This window comes from Carassius gibelio, chromosome A1 (assembly GCF_023724105.1).
Source record: "Carassius gibelio isolate Cgi1373 ecotype wild population from Czech Republic chromosome A1, carGib1.2-hapl.c, whole genome shotgun sequence".
NCBI lineage: Eukaryota > Metazoa > Chordata > Actinopteri > Cypriniformes > Cyprinidae > Carassius > Carassius gibelio.
The window spans coordinates 17,496,680-17,520,674 of record NC_068371.1 but is presented as its reverse complement, the minus strand read 5'-3'; the positions used below and the strand labels follow the sequence as shown (position 1 = coordinate 17,520,674).

Here is a 23,995-nt window from a genome sequence, read left to right as displayed (position 1 = left end):
TTGTTTGTCAACCAATTAGCGTTAGCCTAGATGTTTGAAAACCGCCAAACTGACCCCAAATCAGCCCATTTTTTTTCCACCAACCCAAACCAATTTTTTACCCGCATAATCGAATTCAAAACCGCCAATCTGGCAACACTGGTGGCGGACCGGATGAGCGGCGGAACTATTGTGTTCGGTACGTGTTTCCGGGGACTTGCCCGAACGCGAACTGGATGTTATGGTCCTGATTCTGTGAGCAGGTCTGTGGGAAATTTTTATACAATATTTAAACAACTATTGTTAAGCACATTACCATTAAACAATCTTATTAGAAACACAAATGTGCAGAAAGGATCAGCTGCAATATTGATTCATTTTAATTTAAAATAATAGATGTATTATCACTGCATTGCTCTGTTCGAAGATGTGTCGTATGGAATAACGTTAAAGCTTCAGATCGTAAATCATAAGATCGTGCAGTCGTGCCTAAAGATTAGAGAGTCGGACTTAACCCAACGGTCGGGGGTTCGAGAAATTTAACTTTTTCTTATTAGTTTGTCTTTTTAATCTTATTGTGGCTTTTTCTCATAAAAATAACCTTTTCTTATAATTTTAGCTTTCTCATAATTCGGACTTTTCTTTGTATTCTCCCTAAATACAGTTTACAGAAGCATTTATTTTTTTCTTAATGTGTTGGAAATAGGCCTTTCTTTTCATGCTTCTTATTTACATTGTATAGAAGTTAAAGATTAGTGAGTTGATCATGTTTTTTTTTTTGCAAGTGTGAGCAGAAGTGATGGGAGTTCATGGACTGTGGAAACTCTTGGAGAGCACAGGAAAACCTGTCAATCCGGAAACACTAGAGGGGAAGATCTTAGCTGTTGGTATCCTTTATTGCAAATTCCCATTATTGTGATGCAATAATAAAAAGCATTCTGTAGTAAACAATAGGGTTTGTATATAATTGGATGTTTGGATCCATGACTGACTCGTCATAGATATCAGCATCTGGCTGAATCAGGCGGTCAAAGGTGTGCGGGATCGCGATGGGAATGCTGTTCAGAACGCCCATCTCCTCACGCTCTTCCATCGGCTCTGTAAGCTGCTGTTCTTCCGCATCAGACCCGTGTTTGTGTACGATGGAGACGCACCGCTGCTCAAGAAACAGACGCTGGTGAGCTTTAGCAGCGTTATATATGCATGTAAAACATGAGCCTGGAACAGGGCATTGATGCTTTAACATCCTGAACACCCTCAGGCCATCAGGAGACAGCGGAGGGAAGAAATGAGCCGTGAGTCCAAACAGACCACTGAGAAGCTCCTCCGGACGTTCCTGAAGAGACAGGCCATTAAAGCAGCTTTAGGGGATCAAAGGTAGGAGTCCTAAATCATGTTCAGTGACATTATTCCACAGAAAAACATGCTCACTGCAGTGTTGGGTAAGTTTCTTTCAAAAAGTAATTCATTACTAATTACATCAAAATTTTATTTATAATTACTCTTTCTGAAAAGTAATTTAATTACTCAAATCGTTAATTATGTTTAACAATCCGTAAAAACTTTGATTCATAGACAATAGAAATGAAACTCTTTATTCTTTCAATTTGAGTCCAATATGGAATAGTTTAGCCTTTTAAATTTACAACAACTGTAATATTTAAGTATTTTAATACAAAAATGTAACCTTTGGTTAATAAATAGAATTACTCTATAGATTCAAATAGATTCAAGATTTTTATTCGTCACATACAAAATTATATATAGCATATATAACCAGCAGTGAAATGTGAGTCAGGTCCGCTCCATGGACAGTGCAATTATTAAAGAAAACAACACAGATGAAAATATACATAAATGTAAGAATGAAATAAAAGTAAACAATAAAAGTATAAGAATAAAATATAAAAAGATGTATATTGTAGAATTGAATATGGAACGCAAAATAATGTGCATGAATGTAAACTGTAGTCTTAAATATTAAGATGTACAGGGATGAACAATGTGCATATATGCATTTTACTGTAGTCTTAAATATTAAGAATACTTAAGAAGCTTCTGAAAAATGTAATTTTACATGTATCAAGATGTAAGTGTTAATCTTTTCAAAGCTACGAGTACCATATTTCATACACACTGACAACAACATGATTGTGTACTGTCAATTCACGCACAAATGCTTTGTATCACCACACAGCACATAAACAACATTCTGATATTTTATAAACTAAATTCTTATCGCTTGGCACATTAAAACATTGTCAACTGATAGTAGATCTCAAACATTCCTAGACTGTAACATTCATCATGCTGCAGTGTAAACATTCACATTACTTTATATCTATATTGTATTATATAAATCATATTTTATTATATTATAAAAAAAAAATTACATTCTGGTTTCTTACAACATTTAGCCTATATGTATTAAGTTGCGAATATATTAAGGATGCACCAAATGTTCGGCAAGCTAAATTATTCGGTTTAAATTTGTAGCAAAATAAGCAAAAAGACAGAATAAATTGTACAGAACAATGACATGTTGCGAACTAATGCAAAAAACATGATTACAGAATGGAAGCATGTGTATGTGTGTATATATATATATATATATATATATATATATATATATATATATATATATATATATATATATATATATATATATATATATATATATATATACATAAATGTGTGTGTGTATATGTATATGTGTGTATATTAGACCCAGACCTATGTGGATCATCTGCCATTTCATTTAGTCGATTGATGACTAATATGAAGCAGAGCAACAACTGGCTGCGTGATGGAGCCTAAAGAATATCCCTAAAATTCAAGATATGAGGCAAAATGCCCCTGTTTGAAATTCTGTCTAATTCTGTCTAAGGCTAAGTGCAAATGTGATACTCATCTTACAACAGTTCATTAAGAAGTTTATATTTTGTTATTTTAGACACAATGTTGTCTGTTTTGCTAAATTTTGCCAACCAAAATATTAACACAAAGCAGAACTGTTAATCTCCGAGCAACCCACAGCGGCATTTCATTTCTTAATTCATGTTTTGAACAAATTGGGTGAACCATTTGGCACATTGAACCATTGGCCATAATCGTGTTGGGTTTGAAGTGGCGCTGCACAGACCAATCGGTGTATAACATCAAAGTACCGTGAGAGCGATTCAAAAGCACAAAGAGGCGTCTGCTCTCTAAGCTCTTGCTGTTCTTTGATGTCACACAAGATCGGTCTGATGATGATGATTAGCTTCAAGTCGAACAAGCTTAATGATTCAACGAACCATTCACAATGAACCATTTACTTCACTTCTGAATGAATCAACCATTTGAACGAATCAAGCGAATGAATAAATTATTTGATGACTTAATCATTAAGACATTTACCACCACCTACTGGCAGTTTTAGTTTATTTAGAGTATCATTTCATTAAAGAAATAGTTTCATATTTTCATATAAATAATACAATTAAGAAAATAAATTATTCAAGTTATAGTTCACCCAACCAAAAATGACAATTCTGTCATCATTTACATCATTTAAGAGTAAATGATCACCAAAAGAGTATATGTAATACATTTCAAACAAATATTTTTTGCTGAACCTACTTTTTGTAATCTCTGTTTGATACTTTGCACAACAGTGACTTGATCAGAAATGATCTTTTCAGAGTAATTTCTATAAATTTGATGTGCAATTAATTAGATGAATTAATCACCATAAACATTTTAATCGCTTACCAGCCCTTATATATATATATATATAATATCATATTTCAGCACATTTCAATTAATGTAAGAAAGAATAAATTAAAGAAATGATCTCCTCTGCAAAATAATTTTTTTAATAAAACAAAGTAAATTACACCTTATTCCGCATAGCAGGTCTTCTTCCAAAAACAATGTATATATATATATATATATATCTAGGTGATGAGGGCGTTTACGTGCAGGTGGCTGGAGATAATGAGCTCAGAGAAGGAAAAGACTGTTCCCTGCTGTAGTTTCTTACAGATTACACAATCACAGAATATTGGTTTTCAAACTGAATTTGTTCATTTAAAACTACACGCTTAAAGTTTTCTGTAGACATGTTTCTCATGTCTGTGTGTCCAGTACTTGCTGAGCTTTGGTTAATTTTTGTGGCACGTTTCAGAAAGACGTTCATGAAAGAGGCAGGCCCTCTTTTTTTCCTTTATTTTACAAAAGCACTTTTTTTTTTGTTCATGTCAGTGTACACAAATAAAAGTAGACCCTTTATAGATTTGATTGATTTTAGTCTCATCTGTATCTGAGTATTTTATGTTATTTTTTCCGTTATAAGGAAAAACTGCAAGTGAATGCACCAGCACGCAGAGGGTTAAATACGCAGCAGTGAATTTTACCTTTAGACACTAAATGTAGATTTCAAACTCAGTATTGATTTTAGAACTGTTGGAATTATTTACAGAATGTAATGCAAGTACTTTATAAGTAAATAAATAATAGCTATAATGACTAGTAATCCCTTACTTTGCCATTCAATTGATAAGTAATTTAATTAAAGTAACATGTTACTCCCAACACTGATGCTCAGTGTATTCTTCTTCCACAGTCAAGAGGCGATTCCCAGTCTGTCGTCTGTGAGACGAGATGAGCAAGACGACATGTACATTCTGCCTGCACTTCCTCCTGATGAGGACAGAGAGAAGAGCAGGTGAGAACGTGGGAAAACAACAATTATTAGACATGATGTTAATGATGAAACATGTTTTCAATTGTAAATGCTGCTGTAGTTCAGATGACGAAAGAGATGGAGGCGAATCACTGCAGACCTACAGCAGATTCCAGGTGAGATCAATCCCATCCACATTTTTTTTTATACAGTGCTTTTCACAATTCACTTTGTTTCAAAGCAGCTTTACTGAAAACCATGATTAAACCATAATTTTGACATTTTACTTGTATAAACATGTAGCCGAGTTTATCTCAAAAAAGTTGTCTTGTTCAGGAAGAGGTCTATGACAACCCTAACTCTGTAGACATCAACTCTGAGGAGTTTTCCCTCATGCCACCGGAGATCAAGCACGAAATCTTAAAAGAAATGAAGGAATTCAGTAAGAGGCGACGCACGCTGTTCCACAAACCCCCAGAGGTGCTGTCCTTCATATCATCATCACAGTCAGCGGCACACTATTATAATTGTTAACACTAATACATTTCTCACCTTGTCTTGTTCAACTCTTGATCCTGGTGTCTCAGAGGTCAGGTGAGTTCTCGCAGTACCAGTTGGCGGGTCTCCTGCAGAGGAACAAACTCAACCAGCGTCTGGAAGGAGTGGAGCAGGAGATGAACCAGCGCAGCTCTGGAGGAGTGGAGCAGCCGTACGGCCAGAACAAAGACCATGAGATGGAGATCCGCCGTCTGGTGTCGGAGGACTCGTCACACTACATCCTCATCAAAGGTCACTGGTGTGGAAAAGTTAGAGCGCCATCTGCGCATATCTGTAGCTTTGAACTCATCTACACTGGCATTCAGTAGTTTAAGGCCAGTTATATTTTTTACGTTGTTGAAAGAAGTCTGCATTTATTTAATGAAAAATACAATACAAACTGTGAAATATTATTACAATTTAAAATGTATTTTTCTATGTAAGAATATGTTTGTAAAATGTAATTTATTCTTTTGAACAAAACTTTTCAGCATCATTACTCCAGTCTTCAGTGTCACATGATCCTCCAGAAATAATTCTAATATGATGATTTGCTGCTTAAAGGGAGGGTGAAATGCTCATTTTCACTCAATATCCTGTTAATCTTGAGTACCTATAGAGTAGTACTGCATCCTTCATAACTCCAAAAAGTCTTTATTTTTATTATATTTATAAGAGAAAGATAGTCTGTACCGATTTTTCCCGGAAAAACATGACCGGCTGGAGGCGTGACGTGTGGGCGGAGCTAAAGAATCACGAGTGCCAGTAGGCTTTTGCGTTGAGAGCGTTTGGAAGCTGTGACATTACCTTGAGGGAAAAAAACCATCATCCAAAACAAACCATGGCTAACAGTCAGATTCAGCCGTTTATTTATGAATCCAGAATCAGATCCTGAGGCTGAAATTTAACAAGAGCAGCATCAGCAAAGGCGTCTCTATGTGGTATGTATACTGTATATAAACTGTATATATTTGCTTAGCGGTTTTGGAAAATGACTAAGTTCCACTTTGTCGTCTTTTTTTTTTTTTTAAGCTGTACATGTGGAAAGTGCAGTTTGATGACAACATCGCATGTTGTTCACTTGATGTGCTTACGCGCCGATAGCTAAGTTAACAACACAGAGATATTTGAAGCAGTTTTACTCACCGCATGCGGTTCCAACACATGATCGTGACCCTTTTTCGTTGGGACTGCATTATCCTTAAGAAATAAACGATGTGCAAATCCGGCGTCAAACTGGGGCTTGTTTGTAAAACAAGCATCTTCGAAATGCAGGGAACAAACAAAAACACTTTCACAACTCCGTCGATGCTCTGTAAAAATAAACTCCATCCACTGGTCCCTTAATGCTGTTTCTCTTTTGGCAATCTGTGCAGGGTTGTCTTGCCCTGGTAACCAAAAACACACTTCTTTTGTGACTTTTCGCGACGCTCTCGCTCTGATCAGTGAATGTCTGTTGTGCTCTCAGTGCTCTGCTGTACGGGAGCGTGCGCTCTTCCGGCAGAAGTGCCCTTATAAGGAAATTCCGCTCCATCTAACACAGAGCCATACTCGAATGGTTTTTTTGGAACAAAAATACTCCTTCAAACGTACAACTTAATTTTTGAAACTTTGTCCATGTTTAGCATGGGAATCCAACTCTTTAACAGTGTAAAAAACTCAGTATGCATGAAATAGCATTTCACCCCCCCTTTAAGAAACATTTCTGATTATTGTTGAAAACCTTTACGCTGCTTCATATTTTTATGTAAACCATGATGCATTTTATTTTTCAGGATTCTTTGATTAACAAAATTCAAAATAACAGCATTTATTTAAAAAAGAAATCCTTTGTGACATTATGAATGTCTGAACTGTCACTTTTGATCAATTTAATGTGGTCTTGATGAATAATAGTATTAATTTCTTAAAAGTGGTTCTAGTTAATGGTGACATGCAGCAAAATTAATCAAATATTTTCCATATTTTTTCAAAGGTTTATTTTGATTTGTTTTGTTTGAGAATTGTTTATTTAAATATTTCAATTTTTACAAAAAGAACAACTCTTTATCAGCATACTTGAAGAGCAGAAAGTTAAAAAAAACATCATTTATTTGAAATAGAAATCTTTAGTGTCACCTTTGAACAATTTAATGCATTCTTTATGAATAAGTGTATTAATTTCTTTCAAAAAATGGTGTCTTAACTAAAATATGTTACCATCTTCAGGGTCTCAGAAGAAAGCCATCACTCCAGACAGCCGTCCGGCTCCAGCGCTGTGGTCCAGCTCTCCATGGGAACCTAAAGGGAGGCCTAAAGGGAAGCCTGAGCCCTTGTGGCGGCCTGTGAAAGAGGATGACGAGAACAAGCCTTCCTCCTCCACATCCTGTGCTGAGGAGGAGCTGCTGGCGTCAGATGGAGCACCTCCTTCTCCTCGCTCCCTGCAGGCCATCCAGAGCGCCATGATGGACAGCAGCTCTGAAGAAGAAGCCGTGGCCACGAGAGGACAAAGGACAGCAGGATCTGAAGATAAAGATGGACGCGTGTCGCCTCGAACTCTACAGGCCATCCAAAGCGCCATGATGGATCCCGCAGACGTCCACAAACGCAGGACGTATGTCATCACAAGCAGCTCAGAGGACGAGGATGAAGCTGTGGTTCTTGACAGAAGCGTGGTCACGGAGGTGACTGGGGATGGAGGTGTTTCTCCCAGGACTCTGTTGGCCATACAGGAAGCTCTGGGAGACAAAGCTGTGGAGGTAACGGACCCGAGGAGCAGCTCTGATGGAGAACAGGCAAAGGAGGTTCCTGGAAACAACATTTCCTCACAGGAAGAGGCTTCAGGATCCAAGAATTTGTCCAGAACGCCGCTTCTTCTTGGTTCTGCAGTATCTGAAAGGCGAGAGGAGATGTGTGAGCCACAAGATGCTGCAGTACAACTTCCTCTAAAGCAAAGACACCTGAGTGCTTCCTCTGATGACAAACCTGTGAATGCAGACCGAACAGATCAGATGAAGGAAAACAAAGTGAAAAGTGAAGATGATGAGGAAAGCAGCTCTGAAGGTACAAATACACACAGACACTTCATGTTTGAGCTCCTGGTACAGAAATTACAGCAATCACAGTTGTAGAGATTCCCAAACCTTTTAGCTAAAATATTTTCTTGAAGCCCCCTTTTTAAGTTTTTAAGTTAAAAAGGTTTTAATCTTTAAGTATTTCAGTAGCTTCTCATCACATTCGCAAGTTCACGGACCGGTTCCCTTATTCCAGTTAATGGTCACAACATGCGTCTTAATTAATAAAATATTAGATATTTTTTTCTAGTGAGTGTTTTATTTAGATTTTTTTTTTTAATGGTTTATTTTAATTTGACATTTTTATGATTTTTTTTTTTTACGTGTTTTGATAATTTTTTTAATTTTATAATTCTTTATTTTAGTTAATATATATATTTTTTTATATTAGTTTTATTTTATTTTGATTGGTTTTCTTTTATAATTATTTAAATTGTATTATGTAATTTATTTTTAGCTTGTTTTATTTTCATTGTTTTAAGTTTTTTATTATTTAAATTTTTATGTTTTAATAATTAGCCTTTCATCAATGTTTAGATGTTTTAAACATTTCATTTGAATGTTTCATACCTGTTTGTTTGGTCTCTGCAGAGAGTTTCATCGAGGTGTCCGATGCAGAGGAACCATCTGAAACAGAAGAATCTCACGTCAAAGCAGAAGCCTCAGAAGAGAAAGCGGAGGAAGAGGAGAGCAGAAAGGAAGAGTCCAGCATCCAGAGCCCGGATAAGAGTGAAGAAGTCAACAAGTCCATAGATGAAACTCCTCCTGCTGCAAGCGAGTGGGATCACATCGACGCGGTGCATCTCACTGTTCTCTCTGAATCTTTGTAGTTCAGGTGCAGTGATTGTGTGCTGTGTAACACATCAGTGTGTGTGTTGCAGGAGGAGCTGCTGGAGCTGGACAGAGAACTGCAGTGTGAGCAAATGAGCTTGAGAGAGCAGCAGCAGCAGCAGGAGCGCAGCAGCACCTCGGTCACCGGACAGATGTACCAGGAGAGCCAGGTCAGCATCCTTATACACAACATGTGCTTGTGCAACACTGGGTTGTTATACCAAACTAGATTTACTAAACAGGGCAAATTAACATGAAAGTGCAATCACAAAAGCTCAGATGAGATTGTAAAGAACACAAACACAGATAATTTCCATAATGACCAATGCATTCCACCAAGAGTAGCACAAATGAACAAACAGTTGATGATAGTCATGTGGGTAATCAACTAACAACACAGGCACAAAATAGGTGTACCGCACCTGAGTATAAGTCGCATCAGTCCAAAAATACGTCATGATGAGAAAAAAAACCATATATAAGTCGCACTAGACTATAAGTCGCATTTATTTAGAACCAAGAGAAAACATTAAAGTTTACAGCTGCGAGCGGGCGCTCTATGTTTTCAGTGTAGACTACAGAAGCACTGAGCAGCATAGAGCGCCCTCTCACGGCTTTAGATGGTAATGTTTTCTTGGTTCTAAATAAATGCGACTTATATGGTAACATGTCTAAAAAGTACTAATTACTAAAACTAAAATTATAAACGCAAACAACTGATTCAAATTTATAGGAAAATGTAGTAGTTTTGTGTGTTGGTTCAGGGCTGTCATCATCTGAGGTCCTGAGAGGGATTGGCATCATTTCTTCTCAGGTGTTCGGTCATCTCAGATCTTCGTAAGGGCTTTGTCCCTTGAAGCTTGTGTAATTCCTAGTTACCTCGGGATTCTCATCCGGTGGCAGAAACAGAAAAGAAAAAAAAAGAAAAGAAAATTAGAATACCTGCTGTCCGAACCAAGCAAAGAATGATAATATGCATTTGATCAGATATAACTGCTTCTCCAGTAGGTCATGGATCTGCTACTCTTAAGTGCAGGAATGTGTCCTCACCTGCACTTAAGAGTAGACGCATATTCACCATTAGAGCAAGTAAACAGTAAGTAAAATGAATAATGTGACACTTTGGGGGAAACACCTTTCGGTAGCACCTTATTTTACAGTCCTGTTCCTCATGTACATACTATGTACTTATTATAGTAATTACAATAACTATGTAATAACTAGGTACTAATCCTGAACCTACCCCTAAACCTAACCCTACCCCATGTAGTTACCTTGTATTACCAGAACTTTCTTAGATAAATACACTGTAAGTACAATATAAGTACATGTTAATACACGTACTTTAAAATAAAGTGCAACCCACCTTTCTCCTCAAATACAGAAGCCATATTCTCTTAACGCAATTGCATTGCAATGGCAAATGGCGCTTGAGTGCAGGAAAAGATGGCTGGAAAGTGCCTTATATAAGCAGCGCTGAGCGGCATTTCATTAGAATCTTTCAACTGAATAAGAGAGCTTATGAAAAATTTGAGCATAAGTAATTATTACTGTGAAGGGAACTCGGCATAAGAGGAGTCAACAAATAAGCACAGCAACACTCAACGGCAATTGCAATGCATGCTACAGCCACTGCATACAAGTACGCATAAGCAGCACATTCCAGACATGCAGCTATGGAGCTTACTGGAGTTAGACTGCGCATCAGCCTGGGGAACTGTGTGTAAGTTGGCTAGGCGGTAGCAGCACCAGTGCTGCCTACTGCAGAAATAGTGTTTTTATTTTTTTACCAAAGCAAGGTCCCGAGCAGGGGTACTTGATGGGCAAGGGGGTTCAGCTTCCTCAAGCCCCATAGAAATGTAATTCCATCATTCCTCCCCACTGACAACCCATCGATGTCAGAATGAACGCTGATATGACCGCTACATACACTTGAGCATGGAGGGCATACGGCCATGATCTGAACGCTCTTGTAGAAAAGACGAAACTTAGCTCTTCGAAGTGCAACAATTTTCAGAGGCTCTCCATGTAGAGACATCTAGTAAACGGAGAGCTTGCCTTTGAATGTCACTTGCTATGACAGCGAGTCTGACATCGGCAAACTCCGTCGAGTGGCCAGACACACAGTTTCCATAAGTCTGGAATGGATGCCAGACTAAGGCTGCATCCGAAAACTTAGGCAGGTGACTTGCTGCCTTGCTGTCTTATCAGGCAATGACTTTGCAGGCAGCGTTTTTACCCGAAGGCACCTCATGAAACAGATTTCGGACAGGCTTCTGAGGCAGAGTAATGGTTTAATGAGCTACAGCAAAACATAGAGAGCTTTGGTGATAACTAAGTGGATATTTCATTGCTGCAATATCAATTTCTATCTAGAAATCACATAAAAAGTGGAAAACGTTGTTCAGAAACATACATTTACACACAAACTGACCATCGACCGCAACTTTCAGACGCCATCTTTATTTTTTGGCTTAACTGTCACAGAATGGAATGCACAGTATTGTGGGATATCAAAGGCAGCGAAGGATCTATGCTGCCTTCAAAAACCGGCCAGATGAAGGCATCTCAGGAGACAGGAAATGAAGCTGACATTGATTTCGGACGTGCCTTGATGCCTTCCTACCTTGGAATGCGACCTCCGAAGGCAGCATTTTTTAGTTTTCAGATGCACCCTAAGTTGCTGGCTTGAGAGAGGGTATCTCTCCTCAGTGGAATTAGTCATTCAGGTTACGAGAAGCGGTCTACCCACGTCTTCAGGCTCCTCGCGAGGAGGAGGAGATGGTGAGAACAGAAACCATCTTGGTGATTATGAATGCCACTACTGCCATGTCCGTGCGAACAAGAACGTGCTTGTGATGGACCTAAGTGTAGAAACACTAAAGAGACCGGTGAACTGCTCTGAGCACCAGGCAGGTCACCAGGTACCTTTTGTCTGTGTCTGTCAGTCTCTTTATTGACCCTATCATCATCTCGTCTTAGTCATGGGAAAAAAGCTTGTCAATGAACATTTTTCCTCATACTTTTCGTTAACAAAATAAACACTAGTACATACTTCAGAATAGCATGAGTAGTACACCATTATACATGACCTATATCTTCTGATGCAAAGACACTCATGTTTCCATGATATGAAGTGTTTTTTTTTTCCTGATGGTGTCAGGAGCTGTTGCGTTTGTTCGGTGTGCCGTTCATTGTGGCTCCGATGGAGGCTGAAGCCCAATGTGCAACGCTGGACCATCTGGACCAGACGCACGGCACCATCACTGACGACAGCGACATCTGGCTCTTCGGCGGTCGTCAAGTCTACAAGAACTTCTTCAACCAGAACAAATACGTGGAGCATTACCAGTCCGTGGACATGCAGAACCAACTAGGTGAGCTTCAGTACTGAGATCTAGGGATGCACTATAATAGATTTTTGCTGATATATTCAACTCATTTTGGCCGATGCCGATACCGATATATTTCCTTTTGTTTGGAAACAACACATTAGATTGTAAACAAATTATTTATAATTTTGGTTAGTTTTTAACAAAAACTTGCTTGTTAGAATTAAATAAACAAAAAATAAGTTATTTTATAATGAGAGTACCCTAAAAGCTGAAAATAACTATAAATCAACTATAAATCGATCACTGCATTTTTTTCCAGACAGATGTGGTAACCATAACAATTTATTTAAAGATTTAACATTTGTAGATGGTGCAAAGAAAAAAAATAACACATTACACATGAATGAATAAATATGTAAATATAAAATAATTTTAGTGATTTCTTTTATTCATGTAAGTTATAGCTTCTGAACTTTGACCTTTAAATTAAAGCATACTTGTGATTTTATGAAACCAGTAAATTCTTTATTTATTCTTAATCTGAAAAATAATCTTAATGTTATCAGTCTAATGTTATCGGACGGGCATTCGGACCTGGTTATTGTTGCTACTGCACGCGTTAGTAACTTTAAACTCTTTCGCACACCGCACATCATTCTGTAGCATTCTCAAATTAAATGCGACAATCCAAAATAATAAATCTAATTGCCATTCAGGTAACATTTTGGTCAAGAATAACGGCACTGTTGGTGTGATCTTATCGTTAGCACACCCTGAACACATGCGAGTTATTCATCTTATCGGCATGGCATGTCGGCATCATTTTTCATATCGGGCCGGTGATTACGTTTTAAGCCATTTTTGGCCAAATTCAATAATGTTCTGATAATATTGTGCATCCTTACTGAGATCAGTTAGTTGTCATGTATAATAAGTGGAAAGAGACACCAATGTGAGCTTGTATCCGTCTGTAGGCCTGGACAGGACCAAACTGATCAATCTGGCATATCTGTTGGGCAGTGATTACACTGAAGGCCTTCCAGGAGTGGGATACGTTACAGGGATGGAGATCCTCAACGAGTTTCCTGGTGCTGGTTTAGAGCCTCTTGTTCAACTCAGGTCAGAAACACCGTAAAAAGAGTTCCCTGCACGAGAAACATTTCATGGTATTTTGTTTAACCCTCATAATACATTAAAAATCTGTATACTATGATCTGCCAATACCCTTTTGTTAAGTCCAGTGTCAAATAAAATTGAGCTGTATGCGTTGAATTTCGACACAGCATTCACCTTGCGCTCATCCACACAGAATAGTACAGAGCTGTCCGTTTTAGGCACTAAATCTATCAGGCTCACCCCCATCTCAAGCATTGCCTCTAATTCAGTCTGAACCGCATTTTTCTTATGTTCAGGTAAACAATACAGCCGGCTGCACACTACCGCCCCTGCTCTGTCTTAGTTATAGTGCTGAATAAGATTGGTTCAACCGGGCAGGGGCGAGAACAAATCTACAAAATCAGCTTGCCATGTAGCTACATCAGTGAGCTGGGAGGGTGAGAAGTGATCTCCCCCTAGGGCCAGAGTGAGAGATTAGACTTTAGTGTTCACTTCTGGTCCGAGGTCTTTCTTTCCACTTACTGCCATTGCCAGCATCAATGGCGCCGCCTCGCTCCATTTTTTTTACTGGAGGTTTAGGTGGTAAATCTGTCCATTCAGATTACCTCATAATTGATATCCCCCAATTGCCCTTAATGTCCTATAATTCGTAAAGCTTGTGTAATGTACGTGACATAAACACTGTAGCGAATCAGCTCAAAGGGGAAATATGAATTATAAATTAACTGGTTATAATTAATTAAAATGCTGTAAGTATTTACTTGACCTCTCAGTGTCAACTGTCTGTCAATTCTTCCTGGTTAAGGAAAATTTGTGTGTGCATTTGAAGACTCACCATAAGCATGCACTGCAAGCACAGGACCGTACCAGCGCAAGTGACGAGGAGCACATGTCTGAAATTAATCCTGTTCTCAGTCATTCTGTGACTGAATAAAAGCACTTTTTGTCAAGAGAAAAAGTGACAGAAGCATATATATACATGATACTTGAAATGTGTAACATTTTCTTAAGAATATTTATATCTATAAAAAATAGTATCTTAAAACACTTGCAAAGTTTCTTTCCCTTTTGTAGATTTTTTTTTTTATGTATCTCTTCTGGGTCAAAATGGACCCAGATTTGTTATGAGGGTTAAATAAGTATGCTTCTTGCTTGTCTTTATTAATTATATAATTATGTTTCTTTTATGTTTAATGAATGTTGATTGCATTATTATAGAGTAATGTGTGTTAATATGATAGTGTTTAGTATTTTTATGTATGACACTGTGTGTACCTTCTACAGGTGCTGTTCATATAATTAGAATATCATCAATTTTTTTTTTTATATATTTCACTAATTCCATTCAGAAAAGTGAAACTTGTATATTATATTCATTCATTACACACAGACTGATATATTTCAAATGTTTATTTCTTTTAATTTTGATGATTATAACTGATAACTAAGAAAACTCCCAAATTCAGTATCTCAGAAAATTAGAATATAACTTAGGACCAATACAAAGAAAGGATTTTTAGAAATCTTTGCCAACTAAAAAGTATGAAAATGAAAAATATGAGCATGTACAGCACTCAATACTTAGTTGGGGCTCTTTTTGCCTGAATTACTGCCTCAATGTGGCATGGCATAGAGTCGATCAGTCTGTGGCACTGCTCAGGTGTTATGAGAGCCCAGGTTGCTCTGATAGTGGCCTTCAGCTCTTCTGTATTCTTGGGTCTGGCACATCGCATCTTCCTCTTCACAATACCCCATCGATTTTCTATGTGGTTAAGGTCAGGCGAGTATGCTGGTCAATTAAGAACAGGGATACCATGGTCCTTAAACCAGGTATTAGTAGCTTTGGCTCTGTGTGCAGGTGCAAAGTGCAATCTGGACCTCAAGCAACATGGATTGTGTGCCTCTCCTCTCTTCCTCCAGACTCTGGGACTGCTAAATTCACTTTCATCAGAGAAAATAACTTTGGACCACTCAGCAGCAGTCCAGTCCTTTTTGAAGCGAGACACTTCTGATGCTGTCTGTTGTTCAAGAGTGGCTTGACACTAGAAATGCGACAGCTGAAGCCCATGTCTTGTATACGTCTGTGTGTAGAGGTTCTTGAAGCACTGACTCCAGCTGCAGTCCAGGGTTTTGTTTCACAATCCTCTCCAGGGTGTGGTTATTTATTACTTGTACACTTTTTTTCTACCACATCTTTTCCTTCCCTTCATCTCTCTATTAATGTGCTTGGACACAGAGCTCTGTGAACAGCCAGCCTCTTTTGCAATGACCTTTTGTGTCTTGTCCTCCTTATGCAAGGTGTCAATGGTCATCTTTTGGACAACTGTCAAGTCCGCAGTCTTCCCCATGATTGTGTAGCCTACAGAACTAGACTGAGACACCATTTAAAGGCCTTTGCAGGTGTTTTGATTTAGTTAGCTGATTAGAGTGTGGCACCAGGTGTCTTCAATATTGAACCTTTTCACAATATTCTAATTTTCTGAGAAACTGAATTTGGGATTTTCCTTAGTCGACAGTTATAAACATCAAAATTAAAAGAAATAAACATTTGAAATATATCAGTCTGTGTGTAATGAATGAATATAATATACAAGTTTCACTTTTTGAATGGAATTAGCTAAATAAATCAACTTTTTGATGATATTATATAGCACCTGTATATATTAGTATTTACAAAAGCTTGTAGAAAAGGTGCTTGTGATTTTCTTTAATTTGTCATGTCTGTTTAACCACTTTTATTATGGTTATATCAGTATATTATACAGGTACAAAATTAGATTTTACTCTAGATGCAATATTAAGATTAAATCAGGTTTTTACCATATATTTTAAGCTTAGTCGTGTAAAACCATAGTTGCTACCAAAGTTTTTACGGTATAGTGATGGCCATCACAGCTGCTGTATTTACCATAAAATTTGAAACATGGGTCATTGTGTATGTGTGTTCTGTCTGATATAGTAAGTGGTGGACTGAAGCACAGGAGAATAAGAAGTTGGTTGCCAATCCCAAATACACAAAGGTGAAGAAGAAACTGAGGAATCTTCAGCTTCATCCTGGTTTCCCAAACCCTGCTGTGGCTGAAGCTTACCTGCAGCCCACCGTCGACCAATCAGATGCCTCGTTCAGCTGGGGCCACCCTCACCTGCAGCTCATCAAAGAATATCCTTAATGTCATTTACAGTGTGATTAGCTTTTAACACATTCTGAACAGCTGCAGTTTAAAATGAGCAGAAGTGTTTCTTAACCTGTCAAACATTCTGTCAGAGCCGCTTCGGATGGAGCAGCAGAAAAACTGAAGAAACGCTACAGCCAGTGCTAAAGCAGCTTCAGTCTCAACAGGTGATGGACCTCAATTCTAGTGAAAAAACTAAAACTATTACAAATAACTTCATTCACAGGAAAAAAAACTTGCTGGAATAAAAGTAATTTAAAAACTATTTAAAAATGAAAACTGACAATATGAAAACAAATGCTAATTAAAAATATTAGTAAATACTTTTGTTTTACAAATTCTTAGAATTTAGTACACTACAAATCAAAAGATTGGATTTTCAATGTTTTTGAAAGAAAACTCTGCTCAACAAGGCTACATTTATTTGATCAAAAATACAGGGGAAAAAATGTGAAATACTATTGGAATTTCAAAGAGCTGTGTTCAATGTAAATATAAAATAAACTTTCATTTATTCCTGTGATCAAAGCTACATTTTCAGCATGATTACTCCTGTCTTCAGTGTCACAAGATCCTTCGGAAATCACTCTTAATATGCTGATTTGCTGCTGAAGAAAATTCTGATTATTATCAATGATGAAAACCGTTGTGCTGCTGCATATTTTTGTGGAAACTGTGATGCATTTTATTTTTCAGGATTCTTTGATCAAAATAATGTTCAAAAGTAAAAGTACATCTAAAAATAAATTACACTATAAGCGTTGTTTTATATATTTAACAAGATTGCTGTATTTTTTATCAAATAATTTCAGCCTTGGTGAGCAGAAGAACCAAAAAAAGTTGAATATTCCACACTTTTAACCGGTAGTGAATACTTTGTCAGTTGTTTGGTGTCTGTTATGATTAACGGCTCACTGTTATTGTCTGTCTGCAGACGCAGCTGCGCATCGATTCATTCTTTCGTCTGGAGCAGCAGGAGAGGCAGTCGATCCATAGCCAGCGTCTGCGCAGAGCCGTCACCTGCCTCAAGAGAAAAGAAAGAGAGGAGGAAGAGGAGGAGGAAGAAAGCTCTCCGTCTAAAAAGGGAAGGAACGGGGCCTCACAGCCGGATGAGGCCCCTGCTACCACAGGGCCGTTAGCGGGAGGATTCATAGGGTCAGTGTGTCATCAGAACTCACCTGCAGACACACTGGATGAGACGAGAGGCGGAGTCATGTCGCTGATGTCATCCAGGGCGGAGTCAAGCAGCTCTAGCTCAGAGGATGATGCTGAATATGGGAAGGGGGTCGCTATGGTTACAGCACGCTCTGTGTTTGAGGGGAAAACGAGAGGAAGAGGGAAACGAGGAGGAGGAAGAGGAAGGAGCCAAAACAGATTATGATTAAAAAAACACATACAAAACATACTTACTGATGCCATCAGATATGCAGAGTAAGTTTACATGTGAAATGTTGTCCTGAGCTGTCTATGAGCTGTATAATTAACATACTGTGTAATCATTTGAGAAATGCCAACATGGAATCATGTCAAATTACCACAAAAAAAAGAGTAATGCTTCATCAGAACAGATCTATTAGCCTTCCAAATATTTATGGTGCATCAACATCTCAGGTCTATTGCTATTTATGTTTTTTACCATCTTTAGATGAATTTGCAAAAGAACAGAGTTTGTTTTTTTTTTCACATACAATAAAAGTCTAAAAAACCTCATATCTAGTGTTTTTCGTGATATAGATTGTTCTAAAGCTTTCAAATGAAAACGATCCACCAGTCCACTTGGAAAATGGAAATAGCATTTTATGGCATCTTATTTTCTGTATTTTGGAATATAATTTATAATTTACATATATATATATATTTATATTTATATACAGTCTTGTTCAAAATAATAGCAGTACAATGTGACTAACCAGAATAATCAAGGTTTTTAGTATATTTTTTATTGCTACGTGGCAAACAAGTTACCAGTAGGTTCAGTAGATTGTCAGAAAACAAATGAGACCCAGCATTCGTGATATGCACGCTCTTAAGGCTGTGCAATTGGGCAATTAGTTGAAAGGGGTGTGTTCAAAAAAATAGCAGTGTCTACCTTTGACTGTACAAACTCAAAACTATTTTGTACAAACATTTTTTTTTTTCTGGGATTTAGCAATCCTGTGAATCACTAAACTAATATTTAGTTGTATGACCACAGTTTTTTAAAACTGCTTGACATCTGTGTGGCATGGAGTCAACCAACTTGTGGCACCTCTCTGCTGTTATTCCACTCCATGATTCTTTAACAACATTCCACAATTCATTCACATTTCTTGGTTTTGCTTCAGAACAGCATTTTTGATATCACCCCACAAGTTCTCAATTGGATTAAGGTCTGGAGATTGGGCTGGCCACTCCATAACATTAATTTTGTTGGTTTGGAACCAAGACTTTGCCAGTTTACTAGTGTGTTTTGGGTCATTGTCTTGTTGAAACAACCATTTCAAGGGCATGTCCTCTTCAGCATAGGGCAACATGACCTCTTCAAGTATTTTAACATATGCAAACTGATCCATGATCCCTGGTATGCGATAAATAGGCCCAACACCTTAGTAGGAGAAACATGCCCATATCATGATGCTTGCACCTCCATGCTTCACTGTCTTCACTGTGTACTGTGGCTTGAATTCAGAGTTTGGGGGTCGTCTCACAAACTGCCTGTGGCCCTTGGACCCAAAAAGAACAATTTTACTCTCATCAGTCCACAAAATGTTCCTCCATTTCTCTTTAGGCCAGTTGATGTGTTCTTTGGCAAATTGTAACCTCTTCTGCACATGCCTTTTTTTTAACAGAGGGACTTTGCGGGGGATTCTTGAAAATAGATTAGCTTCACACAGACGTCTTCTAACTGTCACAGTACTTACAGGTAACTCCAGACTGTCTTTGATCATCCTGGAGGTGATCATTGGCTGAGCCTTTGCCATTCTGGTTATTCTTCTATCCATTTTGATGGTTGTCTTCCGTTTTCTTCCACGTCTCTCTGGTTTTGCTCTCCATTTTAAGGCATTGGAGATCATTTTAGCTGAACAGCCTATCATTTTTTGCACCTCTTTATAGGTTTTCCCCTCTCTAATCAACTTTTTAATCAAAGTACGCTGTTCTTCTGAACAATGTCTTGAACGACCCATTTTCCTCAGCTTTCAAATGCATGTTCAACAAGTGTTGGCTTCATCCTTAAATAGGGGCCACCTGATTCACACCTGTTTCTTCACAAAATTGATGACCTCAGTGATTGAATGCCACACTGCTATTTTTTTGAACACATCCCTTTCAACTAATTCAACTAATTGCCCAATTGCACAGCCTTAAGAGCGTGCATATCATGAATGCTGGGTCTCATTTGTTTTCTGAGAATCTACTGAACCTACTGGTAACTTGTTTGCCACGTAGCAATAAAAAAATATACGAAAACCCTTGATTATTCTGGTTAGTCACATTGTACTGCTATTATTTTGAACAAGACTGTATATATGCTGTTCAAAAGTTTGGGATTAGTAAGATTTATGTTTTTTTAAAGAAGTCTCTTCTGTTCATCAAGGCTGCATTTATTTGATCGAAAATACAGAGAAAACTAATATTTTTAAATATTATGATATAATGTAATGTTTAAATACACTTTCAAATATAATGTATTCCTCTCATCCAAAGTTGAATTTTCCTCACCCATCACTACAGTCTTCAGTGGTCCTCATAAATAATTCTAATATGCTGATTTGATACTCCATTATTATCGGTGTTGGAAACAAGTTGTGCTGCTTAAAAGTTTTTTGGAACCTGTGATACTTTTTTTTCGCATTCTTTGATGAATAAAACGTTGAAAAGAACAGCATTTATTCAAAATATAAAATCTTTCCTAACAATATTAGTCTTTACTTTATTTTCTTTTTTTATCATTTTATTATTTAACACATCCATGCCAATAAAAGTATTTGTTTTTTAAAGCTACATAGACATTAAAAGTGGTTCTTGAAGTCCAGTCAGTGAAAACATTCACTCATGTACCTAATCTTTAACCCAAGTCTGCAAAAATACAAGCATATTACGTGCTTAAAACTCAGTTTGTTATTAAACAAAACACATATATTCATATATATAAACCATAAACTCCAAACACATACTTATACATCATTTGTTCACTTCGAAATCAAAACTGTTTTGAGAAGGAAATAATTTTTACCCCCTTCTTTACAGTGTATATACTGTAAAATAGTTTTAAAAGAAGTATTTGCTTTTGAAAGATATGTGTGACATTTAGCATGATGTGTTTTGTAGTTTTATGTGTAGAGTTATGAGAAATGGAGCCATATATTCAAAAACTGTAAGCAAAACCTGAAACACTGACCTCAAACTTTTAAACGGTAGTGTATATTGTTACAAAATAAAATTATATTGTAAATAAATGCAGTTCTAATTAACCCTCTGTTCATCAAAGAACACTAAAAAAGTATCACAGGTTATACATGAAAAACATCACAACACCACAACTGTTTCCAACACTGATAACAAAACAGCATATTAGAAGGATTCTTGAAGGATCATGACACTGAAGATTGGAGTAATGGCTGCTGAAAATTCAGCTTTGTATCACAGGAATAAATTATGTCAAAGTCACCTTTATTTATGTAGCGCTTTAAACAAAATACATTGCGTCAAAGCACTGAACAACATTCATTTGGAAAACAGTGTCTCAATAATGCAAAATGAGTTAAAGGCAGTTCATCATTGAATTCAGTGATGTCGTCTCTGTTCAGTTAAATATTGTCTGTGCATTTATTTGCAATCAAGTCAATGATATCGCTGTAGATGAAGTGACCCCAACTAAGCAAGCCAGAGGTGACAGCGACAAGGAACCGAAACTCCATCGCTGACAGAATGTATTAAAGTGTATTTTAAACTTGTAGCAGTTCTACCAGATTCTATACTGTTATTCTAATTTGAAATATTTCACAAGTTATTTTTGATCAAATAAATGTAGCCTTTGTTATATTAATATATTCAATTCAAGTTTATTTGTATAGTGCTTTTTACAATACAAATCATTTCAAATCAACTTTACAGCAAGTTTCTACAATATTTAATAGTAGCTTATCAGTGGTGATTGTCAGTTTGTGCATATATGACAGGAATTTTTCAGAAAAATTAATACAGGACGTAGTCAACCCGACGGTGAACACTATTAACAGCAATTATTATATGATGCAATCACATTTGTAGAAATATTTGTTAGTTCTGTTGTTGATTCAGGGTTAGCATCATCTGAGGTCCTCTGAGGGTCGGCGTCATCTCTTCTCAGGTGTTCTGGATCCAGACTGGAGCTTGTGTAAATCCTAGTTCCCGTGACAGAACAGAGAAACAAATAGAGACATCATTAGCATAGCTGCTGTTCCAACAAAGTAAAATTAATTAGTTTAACCAAAGCTTAAGAATAATAATGTGCATTTGTTCAGATATACTTGCAGTCACAAATTATGAGATGCATTATTTGAATGCTTGGCCAAAGAGATGTGTTTTTAATCTAGATTTAAACCGAGAGAGTGTGTCTGAACCCTGAACATTATCAGGAAGGCTATTCCAGAGTTTGGGAGCCAAATGTGAAAAAGCTCTACTTCCTTTAGTGGACTTTGTGCATTTTGAGCATGATGGGTTGTAGCGTGGTAGAAGACTAGTAGGTACACAGGAGCTAAACCATTAAGGGCCTTATAAGTAAGTAATAATAATTTGTAACTGATACAGAACTCAGGTAGCAAGTGCAGAGACATGTGGTTTTATTAACAAAGTTCGGGAGGAGCATGATCAGATAATCATCCAATTTGGCACAGGTGCATCTCGTTTAGCTAATCATCTTAACTAGCACACAAGCGTGTATATATATCCAGTCTTCCTACCTCATGTCCCACGACAGTTTTTTCGGCATCCCTCCTCCACCCCAACTCCTCACTTCTAATCTATTTATCCCAAATTAGGGATAGGGGGAGTTATTTGGGTTCGGGCTATGCTCCAGGCCTGGATCCCTCCCCCAGAACAGCACGCCAAAATATGCCTACTATTGGCCTTCAGATTAGATGTAAGGGTGAACTCGTGAATGTAGAATTGGGCTAATATGATCATATTTTCTTGACCTGGTAAGGACTCTAGCTGCTGCATTTTGGACTACCTGTAGCTTGTTTATTGACGAAGCAGGACAACCACCTAGAAGTGCATTACAATAGTCCAGTCTAGAGGTCATTAAATGCATTAACTAGCTTTTCTGCATCAGAAACAGATAACATGTTTCGTAGCTTGCCAATGTTTCTAAGATGGAAGAATGCTGTTTTTGTAACATGGGAAATATGATTTTCAAAAGACAAGTTGCTGTCTAATATAAAACCCAGATTTTTGACTGAAGTAACAGTACATCCGTCTAGTTGCAATCTGTAGTTTAATAGATTCTGTGTACTGTTTTTTCGTCCAATAAGTAATATCTCTGTCTTATCTTAAGAATTTAATAGGAGAAAATTATTGGTCAACCAATCTTTTACATTTTTAACATTCTTGTTAGCTTAGATAATTTAGAAGTTTCATCTTGTCTCGTTGCGATATATAGCTGAGTATCATCAGCATAGCAGTGGAAACTACTGTAAGTTATGGGGAAGTCGTGGCCTAGTGGTTTGAAAGTTTGAATCCTAACTCTAAGGTTGTGGGTTTGAGTCTCGGGCCGGCAATTCCATGACTGAGGTGCCCTTGAGCAAGGCACTGAACTGCCAACTGCTCCCCACCACAGCAGGATAAATGGCTGCCCACTGCTTTGGGTGTTTGTTCACATTGTGTGTGTGTGTGTGTGTGTGTGTGTGCACTTTGGATGGGTTAAATGCAGAGCACAAATTCTGAGTATGGATCACCATACTTGGCTGTATGTAAAGAAAATAAAAGTAAAACTAGAAATGAGATCCTGCCTTGATCTGACGCAAGAAGCAAGTCATTTGTAATTTTAACAAGTGCAGTTTCTGTGCTATGGTGGGGCCTGAAACCTGACTGAAATTCTTCATACAGATCATTTTTTTGCAGGAAGGTGCTCAATTGAGCAGACACAACTTTTTGTAAAATTTTAGACATAAATGGAAGATTGGAAATAGGCCTATAATTTGCCAGTTCACTAGGATCTAGTTTTGGTTTCTTAATAAGAGGCTTGATAACAGCCAGCTTGAATGGTTTTGGGACGTGACCTAAAGATAACGACGAGTTAATGATATTGAGAAGCGGTTCTTCGGCTACAGGTAACAGCTCTTTCAG

General features: G+C 37.4%; 1 protein-coding gene across 2 annotated transcripts; it reads left to right on the top strand.

The window, feature by feature from the left end:
• Positions 1–179: 179 nt before the first annotated feature.
• ercc5 (excision repair cross-complementation group 5) lies at positions 180–18,400 on the top strand. 2 transcript variants are annotated; one of them, XR_008157261.1, is made up of 15 exons: positions 180–244; positions 766–866; positions 981–1,156; positions 1,241–1,356; positions 4,586–4,687; positions 4,767–4,821; positions 4,982–5,125; positions 5,233–5,434; positions 7,391–8,224; positions 8,827–9,032; positions 9,117–9,236; positions 12,230–12,443; positions 13,376–13,520; positions 16,477–16,857; positions 17,625–17,774. XR_008157261.1 is itself a non-coding variant. In XM_052577419.1 (15 exons), exons 1-15 carry the CDS (start codon positions 779–781, stop codon positions 18,069–18,071), a joined length of 3,135 nt encoding a protein of 1,044 aa, XP_052433379.1. In that variant the 5' UTR covers positions 752–778; the 3' UTR covers positions 18,072–18,400. The 2 variants fall into 2 exon arrangements, 1 of the variants encoding a protein (XP_052433379.1); XM_052577419.1 differs by lacking the exon at positions 180–244 and having other exon boundaries at positions 752–866; positions 16,477–16,677; positions 16,773–16,857; positions 17,625–18,400.
• Positions 18,401–23,995: the final 5,595 nt, after the last annotated feature.

Excerpts from the sequence above, each read along its gene's own strand:
- ercc5 (XM_052577419.1), top strand. The coding sequence starts at position 779 with ATGGGAGTTCATGGACTGTGGAAACTCTTGGAGAGCACAGGAAAACCT. Across the intron at positions 1,157-1,240 it reads TGCTCAAGAAACAGACGCTG|GCCATCAGGAGACAGCGGAG; the intron begins GTGAGCTTTAGC and ends GAACACCCTCAG. Across the intron at positions 8,225-8,826 it reads TGAGGAAAGCAGCTCTGAAG|AGAGTTTCATCGAGGTGTCC; the intron begins GTACAAATACAC and ends TGGTCTCTGCAG.